This window comes from Temnothorax nylanderi, unplaced genomic scaffold (assembly GCF_030848795.1).
Source record: "Temnothorax nylanderi isolate EJ_2023f unplaced genomic scaffold, tnyl_v1.0 TNYL_tig0013_pilon, whole genome shotgun sequence".
Lineage (NCBI taxonomy): Eukaryota > Metazoa > Arthropoda > Insecta > Hymenoptera > Formicidae > Temnothorax > Temnothorax nylanderi.
The window spans coordinates 729,430-754,230 of record NW_027249075.1 but is presented as its reverse complement, the minus strand read 5'-3'; the positions used below and the strand labels follow the sequence as shown (position 1 = coordinate 754,230).

Sequence of the window (24,801 nt, the reverse complement as noted above, 5' to 3'; positions counted from 1 at the left end):
GGTTCAACATTTCATCAAAATCGTGCGGGCAAAAGCAAAACCAAGGGGATTTGGTTAAACGTTCGGACAGCGTTTATTCGCGAACATAAGCGAATCGCTCGCTTGATTCCGTCCCGATTGAAAGACAGCATAGACCTCAACGCGCGACAGGTTCCTTCTTCTGGCGACCCGTCGACCGTCGAGATTATCAGTAAGAGTGTTTGCGTACTTGATTCTTTTTACGGTGCTTCCTCTCTAGCAATTATGTTGACGGTAACGAGTCGCCGCTCAGGTCCCGACCGTCGACCGCGAGTTTCGAGAGTCTTCGGTAAGAGAGACCGAGAGGCCTCTCTTTCCGATTGATTGACTTTGCGGTCATACGTCTGACCTTTCGTCTGTAATAGCTCCTAATATGTTCCTCGCATATAAACGTTTACGGTTTAAATAAACCTTTATACATATATTTTTAATATATGTACTTAAAAAAATATTTTTTTTTCATGTATTAAATTAGAGCATTACATAAACAAACTAATAATATCCCAGCATGAAAATTCTTCTCTTTATCAGATATACCTTTCAAAAATTAGAATTATCGATGTAAAAATATGACTAATTAAAAGTATGTCCGACATGCGTTATTTGCATTTATATACGCGTCATGTTCACGCACATGTACGGCGCGAGAAACAACAGCGGGATACGATTCTCTCACGGCTCACGTACCTACTTCAACGACAAAAAGCTCATTTATCTTTGGCATTGTTGGCATTAAAGAGAAAAAGAGGGAAACGAGGGAAATGATCTCTGGAAGAGCCGCCACTACCGGCGCCTAGCCTCTTTGCTCAGAGATCGCGGAGAGATATGCGGGCTAACGGATAAAAGTTGATAGGCAAACACACGCGTTTTTTTATCTGCTTATCTTCGTACGGCGCATCTGTTACTTTATGAAGCCTTTCGTACACCATCGAAAGGTTTAAGAGATATCTGACTCGTACATCATCGATAAAACCTAATGATAATTATATTTTCTATGTTACAATATCAGGGTATCAAATCGACAGAGCGAAACACATTTCTTCAGTTTTTCGGCTTATTAAGAATCCGCGAAGAGAATCCACCACCCACCCTGAGTAAAAAAAGCATCCCATCTTTTCTTTACAGTCTTTACACTATTAATATCAATTAACACATTGACTGTGTATAATTCGATAACTTTGTCTCTCGTATTCTTATATCAGCATGTTATTTAAATATACTGTCCAATTATGTTCATTCTGCATCAAAACTCACAATACAATTTTCATTTCCCCCTTTCAAAAAAATCGAATCGACGAATAGCCGGCGTTATAGGTCGCCAACTATGAGTTAACTCATTCGACAGCCGACGTGTTATAAAAAGTTATGCAAAAAATATAACGCTCATCATGCTTGACTACTGATAGAAGAAAGTTACAAAGATCGTATCGTTCTTGGCCGTTTTCGCACAAACAGATGTGGCATTCACGCATTCTGCAATTCATTATCGCATTATCGTAACTTATTAACGCGCCAACATTTACAATGCCACCGAATCATTATTTGATATCATCTAGCATGAATGGACATCAACAGGCATTATCGAATATGCGAGTGATCGTCGTTCATCATTCATTCCGCTTGCTGCAAAATTGCTCGTCTTTCTCCAAGCCGCGGGAGTGGGAGTGGAGCAACGGTAACGTGTGGATCACACCGTACATCGCCGTGCCTGTGGAAGGAAAAATCGGTCTCGGCGCGGCAAAAAAGATCGCGCATTATTTTTCAAGGAAGGAGTGACGGCGAGTGCACTTAACGACCGTCAAATAAGTATTACGACGTACAAAATGATCGATCGCCGTTACACATCTGCGCGCTTTAAAGACACGAGCGAAAAGCAGCGCTCGCCCGCTGAGTAAAAATCGTGACTAGGCCTTTCTCGCACATCGGCAGGAAATTAATCATAATAATCCCACTACCGGTGCGCGCGCGGTCGACAATAAGTCTGATCGCACCTTCGTCATTCATTATACAAGGCCAGACAGTACATTCATGGTTAACATGAAATTCGCAGATTCACCCAACTGTAAAGTACGAAGGGAGATAACGAATCCGGGAATCTTTTTAACACGCGACACTGTCACATGCCGGCGGGAAATTACCGCGTAATTTCAGATGTTTGCGATCTTTCCACTGTAAAAAGCGTTTCTTCCCGCGTTGATGAAATCAAGGTAATCCTGTTGCTATCCATGCACATAGCAAGACTGAATATATCGCGTTTTCAATTAAAATTTAATTCAATTAAATTTAATTAATTAAAAAGCGCAAAGCTCACCTAAAATAAAAAAGTTTATCTATATATATTCTGAGATACTTGGAGAGGTACCTCTCTCTCTCGTGTATTATACCTCGGTGACATGTTCGACGTGTAACATTCCTACGTTCGACGGAGAGATGAGAGATGCGAGAGATGAGAAAATACGCGGACAGGATTTCCCTCTCCGGAAGACACGAGCAAAGGAAAAAAAAAGAGGACGAGCGTGGAGAGACAGCGGGAGGCGGAGGGAAGAGAGGAGACAGAGAAGCGGCAAAGGGGTTAACTGGCGTTTTGGGGGGTCCTCGCGAAGGAAGTTGACCCAGGTGCGAAACGTCACCCCGGCGAAGATCGGATCTCGCGCGACGCAACGAAAACACGGTTTGCGTCTCGTCACTTCGCGTGACTCGCGTATTAAGTTCGGGCATTGGCGCGACACGGGCGCGGTTATATTTTCAGACAGGGTGGTCCGTGGCGGGTGCCCCTCGGAAAGCACACGCCGAATATTCTTTCGTATACCGCCTCAAAGAGACGCACCGTCCCCCCGGCGACGGTGCGTGTGTGTTTGCGCAACCAGAGCGACTCAACCAGATCAAAAGGATTACGGATTTCGGACCGAGAGCCGCGCACTCGCGCGAACGAGTGCATATAAAATGCGTGAAAACCCGTCGGGCGCTAATAGCTTTGGCGAAAAACACGAGGATCCACTGTCAATCGACGGAAAGAGAAACATTGTGGAAGAAAGCAAGCGGTTTCGAACGACGAATCGAAACGTTTTCGCACGTTTCTTTTATTTTGAGTAACGTGAAAATGACGTTGCTTGCGTCTCCATTACTTTTTTCTTTTTTAATAAATTCTCTACATTTTTATAATACGTCATTTTAATAATATATGCTTTTTTATTAAAAATACCACTTCAGCGGCTCTAACCCTTTTATTGAGGAATTCTATAAAAAAAGATACGGGAGAGGACGCGTAAAGACACGTTACAGAAGTTACGATTTCATTGTAGATGATTGCCCGCCATTACATAGAGCGTTCATATCATCCAGAAAGACGTGGAACGCTGCTAATTATGCTTCGATTATCCTAATCAGTGAAATAATACTTTGGTCGTCTGCCGAGATTAATTTTAATGGTCCGCCATTTTGTAACTAATAACCGAATGCCCTACGATATTGCTGTACTTTCCGTTGATACGAGTATTAATAGTGTATTTTTGAATCTCGGGAAAAACTATAGCTACGAAATGTTAAATTATTAAATCCACACATTAAGTCCGTCCTTAAATTTCTCGAGACATTATAGGATTTTACAGTTAACAATTGTAATCGCGCGCAATAAAATAGTTATCTGTCGATCAAGTATTTAGTATTTGTTTGCGCTAGCGTCTGATATTCCATCAATGTGTTATTACTTTAAATAATGTCTTATTAGAATACACACCGTATTTTTAATTAAAAATAGGTTTTAGTTTAATGCAAGCTTTATTTCGATAAAAAGGTTTTAATTAAAACCAGCATTTTATTAAAATATAGAATATTTATAATATTGCAATTCCGATATTTGGTGGCGATACTTCAGAAATTATCATTGATAATTAATAAACTTTAATAAATATTATTAATAATATCGATCTGTGTAATTTTCCAAATTAACGAATGTTTTTGAATTAGTTTCGCGTTAATTTCACAAATTTGCTGGAAAATCAGACATTATAAAAATTGATAAAAATTACGAAAAAGAATTTCTCTTTCTTCGTAAAGAAATTATGACACAATGGAAATATTTTTGAAAAAAAAAGTGGAATAAAAAACAGGTTACAAATATTGTATTGTAAAAACGTTATTTGAGCCATTCTATAATACAAAGTAATGCAACTTCTTCGCGAGAGGGAGGCTCGACTTACGAATATATACGTTAATAAAAACGTTATTATCATTTAAAAGGATTGGGGGTTCTTACGCGACGCCAATATCGAAGTTTCGAAGATCACATGGCGTAAGACTATACTCATAAATCGAGCGTTTGAAGGACTTACCCGGCAATATCTTGAACGCGAGTCTGCAAGACCGTTTTCTCAAAGGGCTCTTCAGGGATCAGGCTGCACAGCAATTGCGACGCGCTGGCAGCCACTGTACCATTTCCGGTTGAATTGGCGGATACATCCTGAGTCTGAGCGTGGTCGTCGAGACTAGTCAGGGTCTGTGAAAGAGAAACGCAGCGGTTGCAATGAACGAATGTAATACCTTTATGAAGCGTTCCACACAAAGTCTGAGAAATAATGTCGCATTTTTTTCTTAGCGAATTTTATTTTCTGCTCTTTAATCCCGTTTTTTAGACACGGTAGTCTATGCACTCGGCATTGATCGGAACTTTTCGGGCATCGAAACTTTTATCGATCTTCGCATCTCGTTGCAAATTGCAAATAGTCCGAGTTCTGGAATAGACCGATCTTAAATGCACAAAGAGATGGAATTACAAAAATAATCAGAAAGTATTTCCGACATTCTCTCCTATTGTTCCTATCGTATACTCCGTGGAGTAATATCGATTCTTAAAATCGAGATAACATCGTGAACAAACAAACAAACGTATCAGAATCGTCAATGTATATTTAAAATCCGAAAAGAAGGATTCGCGACCAAAGAGAGACGTATATTTACTTAACTCTTGTCTACTTAACACCGCGAAAGAATCCGCGGTGAATGAAATGGGGAAGGGTATCTAAGATACAGCGAGAAACATGAGACCTGGAATCCATTAGACCTGTGTACAATTACAGTGTACAATTACGTATCAATTAAAGTGACAAAAACTGACGAAAGGTTTGTTAAGATGTGAAAGAAAAGGGAGGATCCGATCACAGAGATACACCGAACGCGACCGCTATCAAACATTCTGTATATTAAATGTGGAAGAAACAGAACGAAGCCACACACTGATATCAGGGTCATTACCTGTATTTTTTGTAAGAGCGTGCTCGTCGAACGATCAAGAAGTCAGTAAATTTCTCATGCCACCGTGCCCGGAGGGAATTAAAGGAATTTCAGCATAATTTTTTTCACCAAGGTTTTTACCAGGAGACCATTACACACCGGTCGGCTAGTTATGTACTTAGCGTCCAATTCCAGTCGATCGGCCAGACACAGCGAATTCCTGATAGGTTGAGTCATTGTTATAGACCCGTTAGACCGAGGCAGCCGTGTTGGGCAGCACGCACACGTACACGCGCATTTAGAACGCTAAATTAGTGGTAACGAGTCAAAGGGTTTCGATAAGAATTCTGGAGACAGGAATATGGGTTCTAAACGGTTTAGCCTCGGTCTCGATAAGCCGTTCGAGGAATTCTATAGAAAAGTCGTACGCTACACGTTTGTCCACTTTTATTTCACTTCTGGACCGCCGTGAATATCGCGATGCGCGCCGCGGGCCGCGTCGAAAATCACGCTCGGATTTCAATCGATCGAAAACGACAGTCTTTTTTTTTTCGACGACTTACAACGATCGATTTCTCAAATATCAGCGTTCGCGATGGTCCGATCACTTCTTGTTGTGAAAATTTCATCCGAGTTGAGCAATCTCGCCTTTACCTAATAATAATATCGCGGAGAGTTCACGTTATAAAGTTTATACCTTGAAAAATAAATCTGATTATCTTCTTTCCGCTCCCTTTTGATTGAATAACGCGTACAGAGCGAGAGTTTAAGGAGAGGGTTTGCCGCCATACATTTGTTATTGATTTCTGAAAGATTCAACCGCAGGCAGAAAATATTGACGCGCATAATCTTTTAAGAACTATTGTTGCGCCGGGCGGGCCTCGGATGGAAAAGATAATGTTACGAACCGGCCGCGCTCATGAGAGGTAGCGAAATAATCTCCTACGAAACATTAAAAAGTGGTTTGACCACTGCCTTGACAAATTCAATCCCATCCGTATCCAGAAAGAAAAAAGGGCTGCCACGACTCTCTGATACGGGGCGAACGAAAACAAGACGCCAGCGCGGGACGTTGAAATTTCGAGGAACGCATATATCGGGGTATGTGCGAGACCATAAACGGGAGATGCTTTTATGTTAATCCAGTTCTTTCCGAACTAAGCGTCACGGAAAGAGCAAGCCGATGGGAAGAAGATTTTAGAGAATTCTATGAGAGGCCGATAAAATAGCCTGGATTCTATGATTCTTGATCAGTTTGTACTTTTGCATTCGCATTTTATCCGCAGAGTCATTATTATTCCTTTTATTCTTGCGATTGTTACATAAGGGACCTCCGAAAGCAGAAAGTTTTATTAGATATATGTATATATATATATTTTTTTAATTTTTTTTCTCGATGTCGATGTTAAACGTTTTAAAATATATACGTTGAAAAATAAAAAAGACGGTCAACAGAATGTACGCTGTGTGCCATTTATATTTTGCGCTTAACAATGTGACTATCGTCCGTTATAAATTGTTACATTTCTTTGACACGTCATTCGGACTTCAATTCATTTGACTCATTGTCAGAAGACACGTTATATTCTCCCCTATTTTTATTTTACGGTCAACGAATACAGTTTGCAGTCATCGAGAAATCGTTTTTCCGTGCGTGACTGAATCAACCGGGATGCAGTCACGCATAAATACACATATGAATTCTGGAGCGGCAGAGGGACACGGCTATACCGATCGTGGACGGTTTCCAGCGATTTACGTGGAACTGCAGATTTGTTTGGCCGACGAACTAGATTGGGAAACGTTCGCGGGGAATTGGCAAGCCCCTTAAAGTGATTCGTCTCTTTGCGTAATGGTCCAGACCGGAAAGTTTGTCCCGACCCCAGCGGGATGAATTACCAGCGTTCCCTTATCTCGATTTTCTTAAACATTTGGGATCGATTAGAAACCGCCGTTCCTCTCATTCGTGAGACGCGTCGCGACTCATCGAGTGCCAAAAGAATAGATGGCACGAAACGATACGTCTCGAAACCAAAAAAAAAACCACGTATTTCTCGTCAGATTCGTGCGCCCTTGGTTCTTTTTTTCCTATTTCGAATACGCGGCATGTCCACGTCGAGTCCGACGCAGCGCGATCCCGCTTTCGATTGCACCTCGGCCGTATACGGAAACGCGTATACATCGGGGAAACACGGCGATACAAGCAGTTATAAAGATAACGAGGGAGGACCCCGCGTCTATAATCTCCGCTTATCAGCTGAATTTTTAATTTGGCGAGAGTTTTTATCACCGCCGCGCGCTTTACGACGTCTTTTTCTGGTCCATTTAGTAACGAGGTGACTCCCTCGCTTCCATTTTCTCGAGAATCCTCCGTATCGCGTATACGGCGACGAGCCTGACCAATAATACGGAACGATCTAACGATAAACGGAGCTGCACGATTGCCCGTACGAACGGATGAGCAATAAAGGCAAAATGCCCGTATAAAACAGGTGAATATTTGCTTAAGCCGAACGGAATCTCCTAGTCATTGTAAGATGATTATAAAACGAACACGTGCCTCTTGACTATTGTATTACAAATGTTATCGTCGAAACTGTTGATAAAAGTCATGTCCAAGTGGAATAAAAACGAATAATGAGAGTAATGACTCGCGTAAAATCGAGAGGCATATGAATATCAAAGCGAACCTTCGTCTTTATTATTTTCGAGGATGAAAGTCAATGAATCATGATTTGTCAATACATTGTCGGAAAGAATAGCTTGTCATTACGTAGAATAAGGGTACTAATTATGGATCATTCTCAGAATAAAAATTCATATTTTTATCCAGGAAAATATTAAACGAACAATAAAATACTTAATAATTATAATTAATCAGGCAAAGTATGCTCTATGATTAATTTTAACCTAATTAATTTTATCTCTCTCTTTTTTATGATTTGGTTCCATTTTATTATACTTATATATTTTATATATTTTGTTTTATTAAAAGATATAGACATCTTTTAATTTTAATTAAATGAAATAATGTAAATGATCTACAATTAGACCCCAGGTACTAGTCGCGGATCAGTTCTCAAAATGTTTTTCCTTTTTGGAGACGCATCCTATAAAAATAATAAAAATAATTTGCGCTTGCATATCGCACAATGTAAATAATGGATCACGATGTAACTTTAGCATTATGGTAATATGTTCAGCTTTATAAATTAAAATGAAAATCATATTCAAAGTTATATATTTAACGATCAAAAACAGTTAAATTACAAACAATAATACTTGAAATAGCAAAGTTCTTACATAGATACACAATACTATTTTTATATTTTATGTTCTTTCCACTTCAAACAAATTAGTTTTTCGAATCTTCTATTGACAATAAATCTCAACAGAATTAAATAAACATATAAAAAAATCTTTTGCCATATATTTTCTTTTCACATTTAAATAAAAATGCTTATTAAAATCTTTATTTGTATCAAAATTTTACTTAAAATTTTGCTGTCTTTAATTAAAATGTCATTCTTTACATAACCGCTTGACAACAAATAATTATTTTAAATATGATAAATGATCCAGAATTAGTGCCCGATCCACATCTGGCTCGTTTATTCTAACTCCAGTTTACGATATCACAAAAAAAGATGCAATTAAATTTCATAGTACATCTCACCTTGTGATGAAAGTAAAACAAGGTATATTCCGAGCACTTTTCTAAACGTGTGTAGAGTATGGGAGGTATTTTACGACTTTCTCGTTATTTTTGCAGATGAACTTCTCCTCGTTCGGCGAAGGATTCGGGTATCCGAATATCATCTCTCATCGGATGATCTCATAAAATCGTAAAAATCTCGTCGATCATCAACGGCGGTGGCGGCGGGAAAATTGCAACGCGCATTTCGTATTCTAGAACGTGCGAAGAGGTTGTTGAAAAAGCGCCGATAAAAGGTGGCGGAGAAGGAGGAGGAAGAGGAACAAGAGAAGGAGGAGGAGGAAGAGGAGGACGAGACAAAAGATTAGGCCGGGTCCTCGAAACCAGGGCTTGATGGAAGTGGAAACAGAAGTACCCCACGCACATTCTCCCGCGGACGGACTTTCCTTTCACCCGTACAACCCGGGCGCTCCATCCGCGTGCGTGTTGCGCGTGCACGTGTGTATGCGTATGCGTGAGCGAGCGCGCGTGATGCGTGCGCGCGTGTGACGCGTGCGTACACGCGTGCGTGCGTGCGTGAGTGCGTATCTGTATGTGGGTGACGTCACTAAAAGCTCTCTCGCCGCTAATGCATTTGCGGAGGGGGATCCTTGGAAGAGGGGACAGGAAGGAGGTGACGCCAGTGCCGTATCTATGGAGCGTGAAGAATCGATGGCGAAATCACACCGATGGATTCCCGTCGGTGGCGAAGCCACGAGATGATCGGTCCGCGAAGAAAAGATACGCGGAGTCTGCCGTACGAAAGGCACGTTGAAAGCGTGAATCTTCACATCGACGAGATACGCACTTGTAGCCGTGTAAATAACAAAAAAAATCCAAGAGAAAGATTGAAAGAGAGAGAGAGAGAGAGAGAAGAGTCGTCAAATTAGATAAAATTCTAGATAAAAGAATGAAAATAAACGTAAACATATATAACGATTTTAATATTTCTTTGATAGATTTAATAGCGTTTATTGTTGCATAAAGATATCACTCGCATGCGAAATGCCGAGCGTTTGCGCTAAAAGGAAAAAAGAATAACGATCGGTCGCAGTAATTATATTTGCCGTTTTGTAATTAACTGCGTAAAGCACTCGATATTTCATTGACACGTATACAAAATGACAACGCCAGACGCGTGTAAATCGAATTAAACCGAACCATATTGTTTTGCTAACCGCGCACACCAAAGCGCCGTGATCAAATATTTTTAATTAATTGAACCGCGAATTCGATGAAAAAAAAAGACAATGCGTATATTAAAAAAACAAATGCAATTTATATATTTTAAATCTGTATTTTCTCTTAATGATGAGGTTTAAACATTAGAGAGAATCTTTAAAAAAAAAAAAAACAATAATGTAAAAGCACAGAGACAATCTCTATACATCGGTTTCAATCAACGATATATGTAACTGTCGTCTAGTTCGTGAATTTTGTTATATAGATTTTCTGTTGATATTTAACGCGATAATAGCAGCACTACCGTAACCATAAACGTATCGACATCGTATCGGGTATATCCATGATTAATAAACGCGAATTTAGCGTACTGCTCAACCTATACATTTTAACGTAAACAGGCAAATAGAGCTGTGCGTCCTTCTTCTAGAGATTGATTTATTAAAAGAAACTACGTGGAATTATATACATACGTTTATATATAAATTATATATGTACATAAATACAATTTTATTATGCTTTATAATTATATATATATGTATATATACAATATGTATAAAATTCCTTTTTTTTACAAATTAATTTCTAGAAAAAGGACGGATAACACTTAATAAAAGCTTACAATTACTGTCACCCTATAGGTAAGATTTATATTTTGCACAGCTTTCCTATTCTCCAGCATGTCTCTCGAAATTAGTACGTCGTATTCCCTTCATTTATCGGGGAAGCGATACGTGCCTACCGCGACACTCAAACGAGTCCGAAAGGCAACCGCGTGACGTGAAATCGTGGATCCCCGAGATTCTTAATCCTTATTTTGACAAGTCGGACAGAATGGACAGGATGACAGGGACACATCGTCTTTACCGTCGTCCCTTTACCGACCTCGAAACGAGGTAAGAAAAAAAAGGGAAAAAGAATAAAAGAAAGAAAGAGAGAGAGAGAGAGAGAGAGAGAGAGAGACGAAACAAGCTGTAATCTACATGCCTATCTACCACATTAGCTCGCTTTAGAAGACGATGCTCGTTATGCTCGCTTATGTTCGTTCGACGCGGATATCACCGTGTACTTTGGCTCGCATCCTTATTAAGAGACGAAAACTCTTTTGTTCGTCAATCCTTTAGATAATTAACGGCAAACAGGCAAATAGTGCCGTTCTTTTTCTAGTAATTGATTTATTTAATCCTACATTATTCGCGTGAGGTATATCTTACACCCCATTATATCTCAATTTTCATTTTTTTTTTATAATTTACAATTAAATAAAGATTGATGATATTGTATATATCGTCCAAAATAGAATAAAGACAAGCTTAAAAGTTTTTCTTTAATTGTGAAACAATTTGTACAGCATTGTCGATTAATAAAAAAATCTTATCCTGTAAATTAAGTAGATTTCTAAGGCTGGAGTGTGTTTTACACTTTAGGCGAGTAATGTGAGGTGAAAAGAGTGATATCAAGTTGCACATATGTATATATGTAAAATAAAATTTTATTTATTATATATATATATATATATGTATATATAATTTATATATATGTATATAAATAATTCCACGTAGCTTCTTTTAATAAATCGTCAATCTCTAGAAAAGGAACGTAGTTCTATTTACCCGTCTACGTTAAAATATATAAATATTTGTAAAATATGCATAAATAACATGTGTAATACGCAAGCACACTCACAAACGTTCTAAGATTAAATTCCCTATTCTTCTTGATAGAAAACAAAAAGCGTGAAGGGAATTATATCTGGTCAGTTTATGAAAAAGAAAATTTATACGTCCTTTGCAATATCACAATAAAAATACATATATGCGACCAGAATCTGCCGGTATCCTTATTAACAGTTTTCGAGTAATCTCGCATTTCAATTACCGCGCGTTCGTTCCGCTAGGGTTCCCTCGAAACTAAATATAGAACGGAATTTCATTGTCTAATTACCTGAGATTTAATTTGCAAACAATTCCCGGATTACAACCTTAATTCGAAGCCCGTTGACGCTGATCCACGTTGATGACGAATGGAAAACGAAAACTGTTGCAGCGTTGCCGCCTGCGATCATATCTGAACGTGGTTACACGAGAGTCAGAAATAGATCAAGACATTATCGATTCAATTCTGAAGATCAGTTCTTTTTTTCCCTTCTCATTAAAGAATTATCACGAATAAAATATTTTGGGAGATAAATTCGAAGATTCCTTAGTCGAGTAAATTGACCCTCTATTCCCAGAGGGCAGCACGTACCGGATAGGGTGCCGATTCAAATTTTATATATAAAGCTACGTTCAGAACGCATTTTGCAAGGTGGACAATTCGAAAGGTGGAAAATTCTAAAATCAATCCCTTATAGAAACGCAAGGAAAATGACAAAAATCTGCATAGAAATTGAAGAACTTCGATCAAATTAACTTATTCGACGATTAATTTGTCAAATATTACCCTGTAGTATTATTTTAATATGAAAAAAACTATCGATTTATTGCTATCAATTTTTTGATACAGGAAAAGAATAAAGATTAGTTTAGGGACTATGAATTATAGTTAGAAATTTTGCTTTGAGCAATTCTGTTGGTTAATCGTTGGTTAATTGCAGGTCGATATTATTCTAAGACTTATGAATTAAAAATTTCAACCAAAAGAGATAAAGCGGATTAAAATTAAAGTTATCTGGTCGAAATATAATTTAGTCTAATTTAATTCGCGGTTCTCAACGCATAGTCTGATTATTAAACAAGTAGTGCTATTGGTGAATTCAAATATATTACTGACTTCAATTTAAACAGTATTTAAAAATATTTCCTTAAAATTTATTAGGGACAAAGAAGAATTTAATTGAGTAATATATTAATTTTTTCAATGAATCCAGCAATGATGCAACGGGCCGATATTTATACTCAAATACAAGAACATCGTATTATAAAATATCTAGAAAAAACTACTCCTTCATTATAAATCATTGGATTAAAAAATATAACACTTCAATTATCTCAAACAAATTTTTTACATAAATTCATATAATTTATAGTACCCTATGTAATACTACATGGTAGGTACACATAGAGCAGTACACTATATATGAATGGTTAATACGCTAATAATCATTATTGAAGGTAAACTATACACAAACTTACCTCTAAACGTTGTAAAAGTAGATCCAGGATAACGAGAATTTTGTTGCTTAATAAAATAGCCTCTGTGTTCTCGGTGTTCCCACTGATCCCGGCCTTGTAAACTCGGCACAGCGATGTGATTGCTCTAAAATTTCAGATACGAATAAAAATCTCATAATATTAATTAAAAGATTTATTATACTTACTTATTCGGCAAAATGTAAGATGCATTTTGTGTATTTAAGCCTAAATTCAACAAGTTTGTTAGAGTGTCAAATCCATTCAAACATCTAAACGCATCTTGATCAAGTGGACACTGAAAATAAACGGAACAAACGAATAAAATATAATTGTACGAAGTAATACACGAGAGGAAATGTTACTTTCTCTATAGAGCCTACCGATTTAGAGAAGGCTCGAACAATTTCTCCCAAGCAGCGCTCCAAGGTGGCCAATGCTATGTTCGACCATGCTGATTTGGAATGATTATTATATAATCTATCTAATTCTTTCAAATTACGGCGGAATTTGGCTTTATTGGCTGATTCGACGGATAAATTCTGATTAGTCTCACTTTTGTACTTGTCTTCCCATTCCTGTCCGCGTGAACTCATACGCTGTTTTATTTTCCTGCATCGACGTTTCAGCGCTTTTTGCTTCTCTTTCACAGCCTTGCTATTGTTCGCGTTATTATTATTGATCACGGTGACGGAAACGTCCCGTATCTGCGCAATATTAAAACGCTGAAGCTCATCTCGAGACGGCTCGCGATTATCATGCGCGCTTCGTACTGCTTCAAGATGCGTCTTTCCTTTCAAGTGGCTTAGAAGATGCACCTCGTTAGATATCTGTAAAATACGCAAATGCAATAAGTCTCAAGTTAAAAAAGAAGATTACGTCGCATAATTGTGTGGGAAAACTCACAATCGTGCCACATAGAGAGCATTGTTTTTGAGCGGGATACGATTTGAGAGTGGGTGGCACTTCCTCCGATCTTAAAATCGAAGACTCAACCGCACGTTGCCGAATGTGCTCAATGTTCTCCACATGCCGCCTAGTGGATTCTTGCTGCTTCTGCGCTATTTTCTTCTGCAGCTCTTCCTGATTAGCCAGTTGCGCTGCATGAAGTGCCGACAAACGTTCTTCGCGATCTCGTGCCTTTTCTCTTGCTAATTCCTACAAAGTTAAACTTGGTAACTTAGAAACTCCACCTATAAAATAAAGATATCTCGATGGTATAATAATAATTCATGTACTTGTCGTTCTTTTTCTCGCTCGAGCTGCATTTTGCCGACCCTTTCCTCACGTTCTCGTCGCGCTTGCTTCATTTTTTGTATTCGCAACTGCCGCTCTGCTTCCAAAGCTCTTCGACGTTCCTCAGCTGCAGCTTCTTTGGCAGCTTTTTCCTCTTGTCGACGTTGACGTTCTTCTTGAATACCCTATATAACAAGTCATGCTTGTGTTAAAAACATAACACCGATAGTAACATATATTATACATAGTTACACATTAATACTATACAATATACAGGTTTAAAAAATCCTGAATTTTTTTTTATTAAAAATGTTATTTTTTGGAAGGATACATACCTGTAATCTTTCTTCTTGTTCTTGACATAACGCCATAAAATCATGTCTTTTATTTTGTGCCTCCAATTCATTGATGAAAGCTATTTCCTTCAACTTTGAGTCCTCGTCATGTGCTTTTCTCACTATTTCTAGTAAATGTTGTGTCCTATTTTCTTCCGCCCTTTTAAGTTTCATTTCCATCCTGATTCTTTTGTCCTCTATTAATTGACTCTTTGCACTTTTGACATCTTCCACTTTGTTTAATAATTCTCGCAATCGTTGCGATTTCTCCATAAGCAGCGTTTGACGTTTGTGTTGAGCACAGGCTTGTTTCGCTTGATATTTTCTTAACGTTTCAGGAAGCGATCTTTTTCGCGATGGAGATGAAAGTTTCTGATGTAATTCTAAAGCACGCCCGGGATGGCGAGCTACCAATGCACGCAATTGTGCAAGAGTATCGACTCGTTCCGCCCAAGACATTCCTTCTAACATATTTTCGTACCTGTAACATTCATTTTGTTAACAAAATTTGGCAATCCTATCGAGACACTGAACAATATGCATAGCTTCTATGTACCTGTCTTCTAAACTAATATCATCAGTTACACTGAGCGATACCGCAGGTTCGTCTTCCATTTCGAGAACCATTTCACCATCCGTTTCATCCGTTTCAGTATCAACGTCAATTTCAGTGGACTCTAATTCCAAAATCTGCCGTTTTAAGGACGCCTCTTCATCCGATAGCTGCTGAGATCTTTGAGAATCCGCTTCTTCCGTCTTTCTTTCTTCCTCCAAGATAATTCTTTCTCTTTCTGCCTGAGCGGTCATAAACTGCTGTATACGTTTCTCAAGTAATTCTGCGTCATTCTTAAAGATAGCTGCGATCACTGATGTCGAATTGGTATCACATAAATTTAATGTGTTCTTTTTAAGTGTGTCTTCGAGATTACTTTTAATCGTAGATGTTATGAATTCCCCTTTAACTTTCTCAACCTCATTATTCATATTTTTGCCGGTTTTTCCTACAATACACTTTTTCTTTTGCTTATTTCCATCGGGAGTATAACTAGTCTTCTTTAGCTTCTCCGATGGGCTTTCTATTGATAAAGCCGGCAAGGATAGAGCAGTGCTTGGTTTATGAAAGCGTGTAGACATGTTCAAATTATGAGTGCTCCCTCTTCTACAGCGGTTCCTTACTGTTTGCCAGCCATCACTTTCGTCTTTTAACTTTGGAGATACTGTTTGTTTGGTTAAAACTTCTACGGATCCATTCATGTCTCTATTTTGATCTTTCTTTGCATTTTGTTCTGATAACTGAAAAAGTACATTTTTTTTTAACACAATATAATAGTACACAATATGATAGTTTAATGAAAAATATGTATAATACCTTATTTTCAGGAGTTTGAAACCGTTCTCTCACAATAACAGACGTTCCAGGCCTTCTTTTACTCGAAGCAGGTAAATTTTTATCACTTAAGCAAGTTTTACTTCTGATAAACTTTGGAGTTTCGGATGAACCCGACGACTGTACTTTGGATCTTTTTGTTTGCGACACGGTCGCGTAGGCAGGCCTGTTTGCGCTAATTACCGTGGGGCTTTTATCTACGTTATTCGATGTTGCATTTGGAGTATCTTTAGTATTTGACTTATCGCCAATTTCGTGAGGATGTTTACTTATTTGGCAATTAACTTGACTTATCTTTTCTGAAGTGCTCTGAACGTTAGCTGTCTTTGTACTCAACTTTTCAGTATTAATGTTGCTTTCACACTTCTTATTACTATCCTTCTTAACTTTGGCATTAATTTCATTCTTTCCCAGTCCGTTATTTTTATTACATAATAATTTGCTATCCGTACTTTTCCCCTCTGTCTTACCGTCTTTAACGTTCACGCTATTACATTCCTTCTGCACAAGTTCACAATTAGTACACGAACTCGGCTGAACATTTTTATCACTCCTACAGGTTTGTTCTCGTTTTTCTGAAGATAAATTAGAATCAACTGGCTTTACAATACTGCTGTGCAAACAGTCCTTTGTTTGTTTAGAAATATTTCTAACATCCATTTTATTCTTCGAATCGTACGTTACACCGTCGTTCAACGTCCTGCGATCCACAAAGCTATTCGTTTTCGATTGCACCGTTTGTTTCACGAGAACTTTGTTAGACGCTTTCGTCGACGTGGATTTTTCCTTACTTGGTATTTGATTTCCCGTCTTGTCTACTCCATTCTTACGTTTCTCTTTAACGTCGGGGGAACAACTCTTGCAAACGTTGTTTTTATTATCTTTTAACAATTTATGAACAAATTCCTCTTTAGCATGATTAATTTTGTTGTCCGTTACAATCGGTTTATTCTCACATATGATTTGGTCGACTGGACTTTTGCAGATCAACTCTGTCGGACTGGCTCTCCGCAAGGGACTAGTGGACTTTGGAATCATGGTTGAATTCCATATCCTACAAGGAGACGTTTTCCTGACTTCCCAAGCCAACGGAGTTCGTCGTAACGGTGGCGATGAATTTTCGTAGGCCCACTTAACTTTGAACCATTCTATTAAATTATGAAAGTCTCGGGTATAGTTCTCGAGCACCAAAATAACTTCCTTGCACTCAGAGATGTTTTCGTCCTCCTCGCATGTTTGGTAGATACCATCAACCGCTCTTTGCAAATTTCCAAATAGAAATGCCCAGTATCGCGCCTGTAATTCTAGAAAGATATTATATTCGATTAAAAGTTGAATGAACAATGTAAATTGCAAAATATTATTTTTAATTATATTACGCAAGCATTCTTTTATTAAGAAAACAGAGAGATTATTATAAAAGAAAGCTGTCTTACCAGACTTCTTATCACGGCCCGTAGAAGCGGACCTTACTCTTGTAGTTGGTTTCATGGATCGCTTTGTCGAACCCGATTGTGTCTGCCTTGGCACACTGGGCGGTTTCTTCGTAATTTTCTCTACGTTATTTGTACCGACCGGCACATTAAAAGCTACCAAGTTCCTGGCCGCGCGACCTTCCTCTTGAATGAGTAACCTAACGTCTGCCATTTTTTCGTAAATACCTGGAATAACAACCAGGACAATATGTGAGAAAACAGATCTTTAAAATCAACAGACACGTAGCTACTTATTGAACGCAATTCGGTAAAATTATAAAATTAAACAACAGTGGGCCGACATATATATATGTTACAACCCACATTAAAAAACCCTGACAATTGTCCCGAATAGCCAAATCTATCGAGATCAGATTTTAAAAGTGTCTGCTATAAATTTTGTCAATAAAATGCCAACAGAAATATAACAGAATCTGCTATAAGAATATACTTAATGATTAATTGTAGAAACTGAACTAATTTGTGACTATTTAAATGATTTATTCCATTTAATAAATGTTTACAAAATAACAGATTCTGTTAGCAATCCGCTGTCAAATTACATCTGCAAGCTCTGCCGACAATATAAGTTTAATTAATATAAGTTTAATTAAGACGCAGATAACACCAAAATTGTTATACTGCGGGCAATTTGTTTATCAGGGTATTCATGGTATACAATGTAAAATAGAATATTCGGCAGATATTCGTGTGCGAGCGGGAAAGCCTCCAGATAAAAAACCAAGGCAGATTTGATCGTCACGTTGTTACGACACGCGCTCTACGACACCGCCAACCACGTTCGGGCTCGAGGTTATACCTCATCGTGACGCAACGCGTTCGCGAAGCGCTCGGACGAGCCGAGCGTGGTGTCGGCGTCCGTGAAAACGACGGTTAACACGATGACATCGAGATGCCGCAGCCCACGCGGTCAGCGTCCGCGGATCGCGCGAAACCGTCCTTGTCTGCCTGACGACGACGGGCCACGACGGGCACCGTTCTGTCAAAGCGCAAAGTGAAGCTGATCCGCATTCCGCGCTAGTCACCGCGACCCACCTTTTCGATCCCGACGATTACGAGAGATCGCCGAACGGCCGCCCGCACCTCGCGCGACTACGTCTCGCGAGTGACATTTGAGAAACGGCGCATAATAACATATTTTACGCGGAATCGCATGTACGTACGTCAAAACGGGTAAACACGGGCCTCACGAGTTTTGCGCATTGGTCGTACTGCGCATGATGGATCAGGCCTGTTCGTTTTAGCTGAACTTCTTGCACGGTTCATCTTTCCTCCTTCTTCTTCTCACGTTGGAGAGAAAAGGAGGAGAGATGAACTGCGCAAGAAGTTCGGCTAAAATAGAACAGAACTCCATTGCACTGCTTTCGACGAGGGCTACACTGGGCTGCACTGAGCTGCACTGAAAACAGTAGGAGCAACACAGAGGGAGGAGAAAGTGCAGTATCACTGTTCTTTGTTTTCTCGAGTTTTTGTGTATGTATACTTGTAATTTTTCCTTTTTCTTGTCCCTAATATCAAATTGCACACTTATTTGTATCTATTTTATTTTAAATGTAGAAAGTGAAACACAGAACTATAAGCAACAAATTTAACCTTACAATGTCTGTCCCTTTTGTAGCCAAATTTTTTTATTTAAAAAATCTTTTTATATCCATTTAGATTTAGTTTGAATGTAAATCATTTTCTTAGATGTAAATGCCTGTAAAGATCGAATTATTTTACAAAGCGCAAAACATTTCGAGAACGTACAGCTCAAATTAATATTCATAACGAGCATAATATATTTTGTTCTTTCAATTTTTGCTTTCTTATAGGAAATCGTTTCGAGGATCGGGGACAAATTACTTTGGGACAGAACTGTAAATTGTTGATACAGCGTGAAAATATTGAAAATATTCGTGGACACAACTTCAATCTCCACTTGTTTTTACGTAGAGGCGTCAGTGAAGGGGTTCTACCTAAAAACCAAACTATCCTGCAGTGTCCGATGTAATTACACAAATGGAGATGTTTTTTGACAGTCCAGGACGAAGAAATCGCAAAGAAATTATTCTATAGGATTTCCGCGACTCTTTCTATCCAATTGAGGGATTTTACAATTAATAAATCCACATTTCCTTTCTTGTATTTTGCAGGAACCTCATGAAATACAATATGTGTGTGTCCACATTGGATTTATTGGCCGTATTGACCTCTGAAAGGAGGCAGGTGCCATAATTTGAACAAGAAGACATTGGATTTATAGTGTCATAGTGAACTGAATAATAACGATGGAGGTGCATGGCGTCGACGAGGAAGATGAGGATGTTGTGATACAAGTACGAACCCAATTCCTTAATCTTCTTAAACTCAAATTGTGTAACTTAAAGAGGCCACATTTGCCATCCTGAGCAAAAGGATAAGGTTATATTTACATTCGTGGACGCACATCTTTCGCCACTTTGCACAAAGACCAAAAACATTGGGAGAGAATTTCCTTGTTGACAATGTAGTTCCTTCACTTTAACATCAATTTAAGCGTAAAATTTTCACGTTAGAGATACATTGTTGACAAGCAAGCTGCAAGGATAATTGTTCGCTAATATGAATAATGAAGAGTAATAAACATAAGTTTAGAATGAACAGGTTTAAAATAATTCAGCTTAATGAAGAATAACGTTTCAGAGAAATTTTATGTCTTTGTGTTACAGGGTAGCGCTCTTCACGAGCATCTTTCACAATTAGGTTACACAGACTTTGAAAGTGTGCCTGTGCCCAAGAGAACGCATTTCAAACAGGAGCATTATTTAAATATCGTAATAAGCTTTTATATTATCTGTTACATGCAGAAAAGATTGATAAATTTTGCATATATTGCGTGTAACCTTTCTAATTTTTTTTTTTTTTTTTTTCAGGATATTAGAAACACCTTGAGGAAGATTTACACAAAATTATTTTCTCTTTATTCTTGGATAATGCAGGTACTTGTTGCTCTGAGAGGAATTATATAGTCGCACAATCTGTAACGAGTACAATTGTTTCCTGTAATTTACTCTTTGCAGGAGAAGAGTGTTTCCAATGAGCAATTGAACACTATTTTGAGTGCAGAGACTTTGTTAAATGACCATTTTTCTATGATTAATGGCTTTGTAGCCAAGTGCGATAATAGTACTAAAAAGTAATTATACAATTTTTTTTAATTATTATAGAGTCTATTGTAAAAAGTAATTTATAAAGCATCTCTGTGTGGATGTTTACATGTTTCTTGCTTTTTATAAAATGTACAACTGATTGAAATTGATTTAATGATAAACTTATTCATTCTGTTTTGCAGAATAACGCCGCAAGAACTAATTGTGACTGGGGCTGTATTAGTCTCTTCAATGTATGTTTCGCCAACGTTATTTGCACCGTCCGCAATTTGTTGCGTCGGTTATATAAAATACTTGCGTTTTCGTGCAAATAGAAATCTAAAAAATGTTGTATCGTTACAAAATGAACTTTTTCTCACGTGTAAAGACAGCCTTAAGATCTTACGACGTGATTATAAAATGAAATTGGGCTTTGAAACGTGTCTTCAACAATTTTCGTAAGTGTACAAAATCCATATAAATTCAAGAAATATTAATAAGATCTAGGTGTAGATATTGTTATTCTATTTCTGTTTGTTCGTACTAGTCGTTTCTTAGGTGAAAAGTTGCATTGTCTGGAATCTCTGAGAGATACTTTAATAAGATTTATGGAAAATATCTCCCGTGTATATTACGAATGTTCGCTGTCAATTGCGAAATTGCTGCCACCGGATGTGCTTAGCGAAGAGCTCTTTACAAAGTTTGAACGTAACTCGTTTGAGACATCTGGCGAAATTGATTATCAAGCATTAAAGGTGGATGAATAGTACAATTTCAAAATACATTTTACTATAACTTTTACAGTACCTATATTTTCATATTTATTACTTTTTACAGAGATTGTATCACACTTATCTTCTAGTACAATCAGAAATGTTGTATTTATTAGCTGTCGCATATGATAGTAATACTTGGATATATTCTTGCCAGAAGATCCCTGAAACAAAATTAGCTCATATAATTAATATCTTGGTTAAAGAACTGGCGGTATATAAAGTTAAATTGTCGGAAGTTATTAACGCGTATCGTACTTGCAAAACAGAACCAGTTCGATATAAGTAAGTTGAAAGATATATGTTTATGTTTGCGTTCATTACAATAGGTAATATACATATTACCAAGAGATTTCTTGTTAGGACACAGGACAAAGCTAAATGGCACGATCCAACTGTCCAGCTGGATTTAGCGTCATATAAACTGCAATTAGCCTACAATCAAGTTTTCTCGACATTTAAAAATATCGAGGACTGCATTAATCAGAATATTAGTATCGATAACGAAACAGCTGATATGCTGATGCAAAAGTTGGATAAAGCATTCAAGGAGATCGGCACGGCTAAGAGTCTAGCAGAATTTGTTGTTCTGTTGATGGCAAGATCGAGATTCAGTGATCTGAAGGGCAGTCAGCCCGTAACCAACGATACTACGATAAATCAGAATCCCGACTTGCCAGTAATAATCGATTCGGATCCGCAGATCCTTGACGAAGTATTCGAAGAGTATATCAAAGAGGAGTATTTAAAACCGTTGGACGAAGGTACGGATGAATGTTTGTTAGAGCAACGAAAGCTGGATAAGCTTCTAGCGAAAAATTTTATGATCGAATTGAAAGAAGCTTTAATTGATAAACATAAGTCTATGTCCGAACGAGAAGCCAGGGCGCTGCAACGTATATATAAAAACGTATTGGGCGATCCTGCGTCGAGTACCGAGGACAAGGACCGCCAGGTTGTAGCTCCTCCTCCACCGCCAATGCCTTCTTACTGCATGTTGTCAACGCCATCAAGCGACACTAATTCAGATCGTAAAGTAATTTCTCATATTTATAAGATTAAACAGGATGATCCGTCTATCCGAAAAGAATCCAACGAGTCAGACGAAGAAAATGATCTTACAAGAGCTTCGAAACGGAAGAACATTTTTGATACACCATCCACCGAAGTTTGCGAGAACGGGGATGAAGAATCTGTTGGATCCTTGCCACAGATTCTTCTCGAGACTCAAGCCACGCGATTTATCACGAGGCTACCACTACCTTTTCTCCACGAGGAAACGTTTATAGGAAGTGGTGAAAATTCTGAGGACGAGATCGTAGACAATGCAAGTGATTGTGAGGAAAATAATAAAAACTCTCAATAATAAAGATTATATATTTGAGACTGATCAATTTTCCACATCTCTCTGTTCACTTTGTTTTAAATATTTAATGAAATATTGGGCATTTTTTCAAAATTATTATGAAAAATATTTTAATATTATTATGAAAAACTATATATTTATTTAGAAAGTATTTATTTTATGAAAAACAAAACTATTTTGAAAAAGATGCAAATAATTAGCGGAAAAAATCAAGATTTTACACCGAAATACGCTAAAATAACTTTCGTTGGAATGAAGGAAGTAAATTTCAAATTTAATTGTTTGTTAATTTAATTTTTTTGTAAAATTTGCAACATTTTTGAAAGTTGCTTTCTAAAATATCGTTTTTTTCATGTTTGATGATTTCATAGAAAATCACATTTCTTAAAAATTGCATCTACTGTAAATGATAAAAATTAAATCATGGTTCGTAGATATACGAACATTCACGACCAATTCTTATATTCAATTTTTATTTAAAACTACAATTTTACTTTTATTATCCAGTTTTGGCCATGTATGTATAATAGCGAGACTGCGAGATGATATATTTCAGTCCAGTTTACTCCAGTTTCAACATCGGTTGGCATGCAAGATCGCGTCGTGCGGCTCGTAAACGTTACATCAGAGGGCTGCATCTACAAGACTCGCGGATTTCACCGATGAATTCTCAGAGAGCGTACTCGAAAATAGATAAATCGAGGGAAGCAATGTTCTTCGAACATCTTATCTCGGCGACTATCAGCGACGCTTCTCGTTCTTATCACTGTCGCGCCGAAAAGTCGCAAAAAACCAGAGATCGGTATCGCAGGGGAAGAGTCTCCCGCGCGAAGTCGCGGTTATGAATTCACATGATAATTGTTGGACAATTAGACGCGCTTTGCCGAAGCTTCCTCAGAGGGCCGTACCAACCGGGCGAGAAGCTCGGAAGGCGTTAGACGCTGATTAGACGTGGTCTAATCGGCTATGGGGTCGGGCTCGATCACAGTTGTGATTGTTGATTTTAGCCAGCCCAATTGAGCCCAATCGTAGCGCGTTCCGTGCTCGACTTATTGAGATTTCAGATAACGTTAATGCGAGTTCGACCGTTCGTCCCGTTCGACCGCGTCCCAGCCGCCCGGACAAAGTTCACTAACGTGAACGTGATACAAGGTATACTTCAGACACTTCAACAACAGAAAATGAGGTAGAATTGTGGTCTCAGTAGAAATCCTTTCTATTGAGAATCACGACAACCGTGAAGTTAATGTTTCATTAACCAGAGTTTCAACATTTTACAATTTGTACCTGCTGATCGGTATGCTACATGAGTCCTGTCATTCAGTTTTGTTTGAAAGTATCAAGTCTTTATAATGATGATAAGTAGAAAATTCTAGAGCAGAATCCACGCTTACATGTACAGTACGTTCAACAGGCTTACGACATACGCTGCATATTTTCATATTTTTCGCACACTCCGCACACGCCAATAAATGTCCGCACGGCATGAATAAGATCCGTACTTCTCTACTGTAGCAAATTTTGCATGGTTCCATGTCGCATCGCTTGTCACCTTGGACAGATTGTTGTTCGCTGCTAGCTTCTCCTGATGCAGCACTTACTTCTGCAGTATTAGTTTCTTCAGAATAGATCGAGTTTTGAGAGCTTCCGCTAGCAATACTCTCAGCATCAATATTTTTCTCAAATTTCTCGTTCAATTTATTAATTTCAGATAATATGGTTTCCTAATAAATAAATAAATAAATAACTTAAAATTAATGTTATTATATTCAACACAATTATTTCATTATTTTTTAAATAGATGGGAATATTTATTACGAATATACAAATTGTACAATTCTAAT

At 38.0% G+C, this 24,801-nt stretch overlaps 2 protein-coding genes and 1 long non-coding RNA gene across 9 annotated transcripts in view; 1 reads left to right on the top strand and 2 right to left on the bottom strand.

Moving 5' to 3' along the window:
- Positions 1 to 18,992, bottom strand: part of Ssp3 (short spindle 3) — a 42,161-nt gene extending 23,169 nt beyond the window's left edge. The window contains exons 1-12 of one of the 4 annotated variants that reach the window (XM_071697717.1): positions 18,744 to 18,876; positions 17,649 to 17,873; positions 16,195 to 17,516; positions 15,382 to 16,118; positions 14,826 to 15,306; positions 14,493 to 14,675; positions 14,161 to 14,412; positions 13,811 to 14,084; positions 13,638 to 13,708; positions 13,443 to 13,552; positions 13,258 to 13,381; positions 4,350 to 4,513 (exon numbers count right to left, since the gene is read on the bottom strand). In XM_071697717.1, the coding sequence (XP_071553818.1) occupies positions 4,350 to 4,513; positions 13,258 to 13,381; positions 13,443 to 13,552; positions 13,638 to 13,708; positions 13,811 to 14,084; positions 14,161 to 14,412; positions 14,493 to 14,675; positions 14,826 to 15,306; positions 15,382 to 16,118; positions 16,195 to 17,516; positions 17,649 to 17,859 (3,929 nt within the window). In that variant the 5' untranslated portion in view covers positions 17,860 to 17,873; positions 18,744 to 18,876. Of the gene's footprint in view, positions 1 to 4,349; positions 4,514 to 13,257; positions 13,382 to 13,442; positions 13,553 to 13,637; positions 14,085 to 14,160; positions 14,413 to 14,492; positions 14,676 to 14,825; positions 15,307 to 15,381; positions 16,119 to 16,194; positions 17,517 to 17,648; positions 17,874 to 18,507; positions 18,644 to 18,743 lie in introns of those variants that run through there. The other 3 variants (XM_071697715.1, XM_071697714.1, XM_071697716.1) reach the window with 3 other exon arrangements.
- On the top strand, positions 18,757 to 22,975 carry LOC139767954 (uncharacterized). 4 transcript variants are annotated; one of them, XM_071697719.1, is made up of 11 exons: positions 18,757 to 18,863; positions 19,050 to 19,181; positions 19,523 to 19,697; positions 19,844 to 20,026; positions 20,399 to 20,503; positions 20,603 to 20,668; positions 20,750 to 20,865; positions 21,022 to 21,276; positions 21,366 to 21,573; positions 21,656 to 21,876; positions 21,955 to 22,975. In XM_071697719.1, the coding sequence occupies exons 4-11, from the start codon at positions 19,979 to 19,981 to the stop codon at positions 22,955 to 22,957; spliced, it is 2,022 nt and encodes a 673-aa protein (XP_071553820.1). In that variant the 5' UTR covers positions 18,757 to 18,863; positions 19,050 to 19,181; positions 19,523 to 19,697; positions 19,844 to 19,978; the 3' UTR covers positions 22,958 to 22,975. The 4 variants fall into 4 exon arrangements, with proteins under 4 accessions (XP_071553820.1, XP_071553819.1, XP_071553823.1 ...); XM_071697718.1 differs by lacking the exon at positions 18,757 to 18,863 and having other exon boundaries at positions 18,977 to 19,181; XM_071697720.1 differs by lacking the exons at positions 18,757 to 18,863; positions 19,050 to 19,181 and adding an exon at positions 19,292 to 19,309.
- On the bottom strand, positions 21,599 to 24,463 carry LOC139767963 (uncharacterized). Its single transcript, XR_011717256.1, has 2 exons — positions 24,385 to 24,463; positions 21,599 to 21,755 (listed from the first exon to the last, which is right to left on the bottom strand). It is a non-coding gene; the product is annotated as an uncharacterized lncRNA (long non-coding RNA).
- Between the last annotated feature and the right edge of the window lie 338 nt (positions 24,464 to 24,801).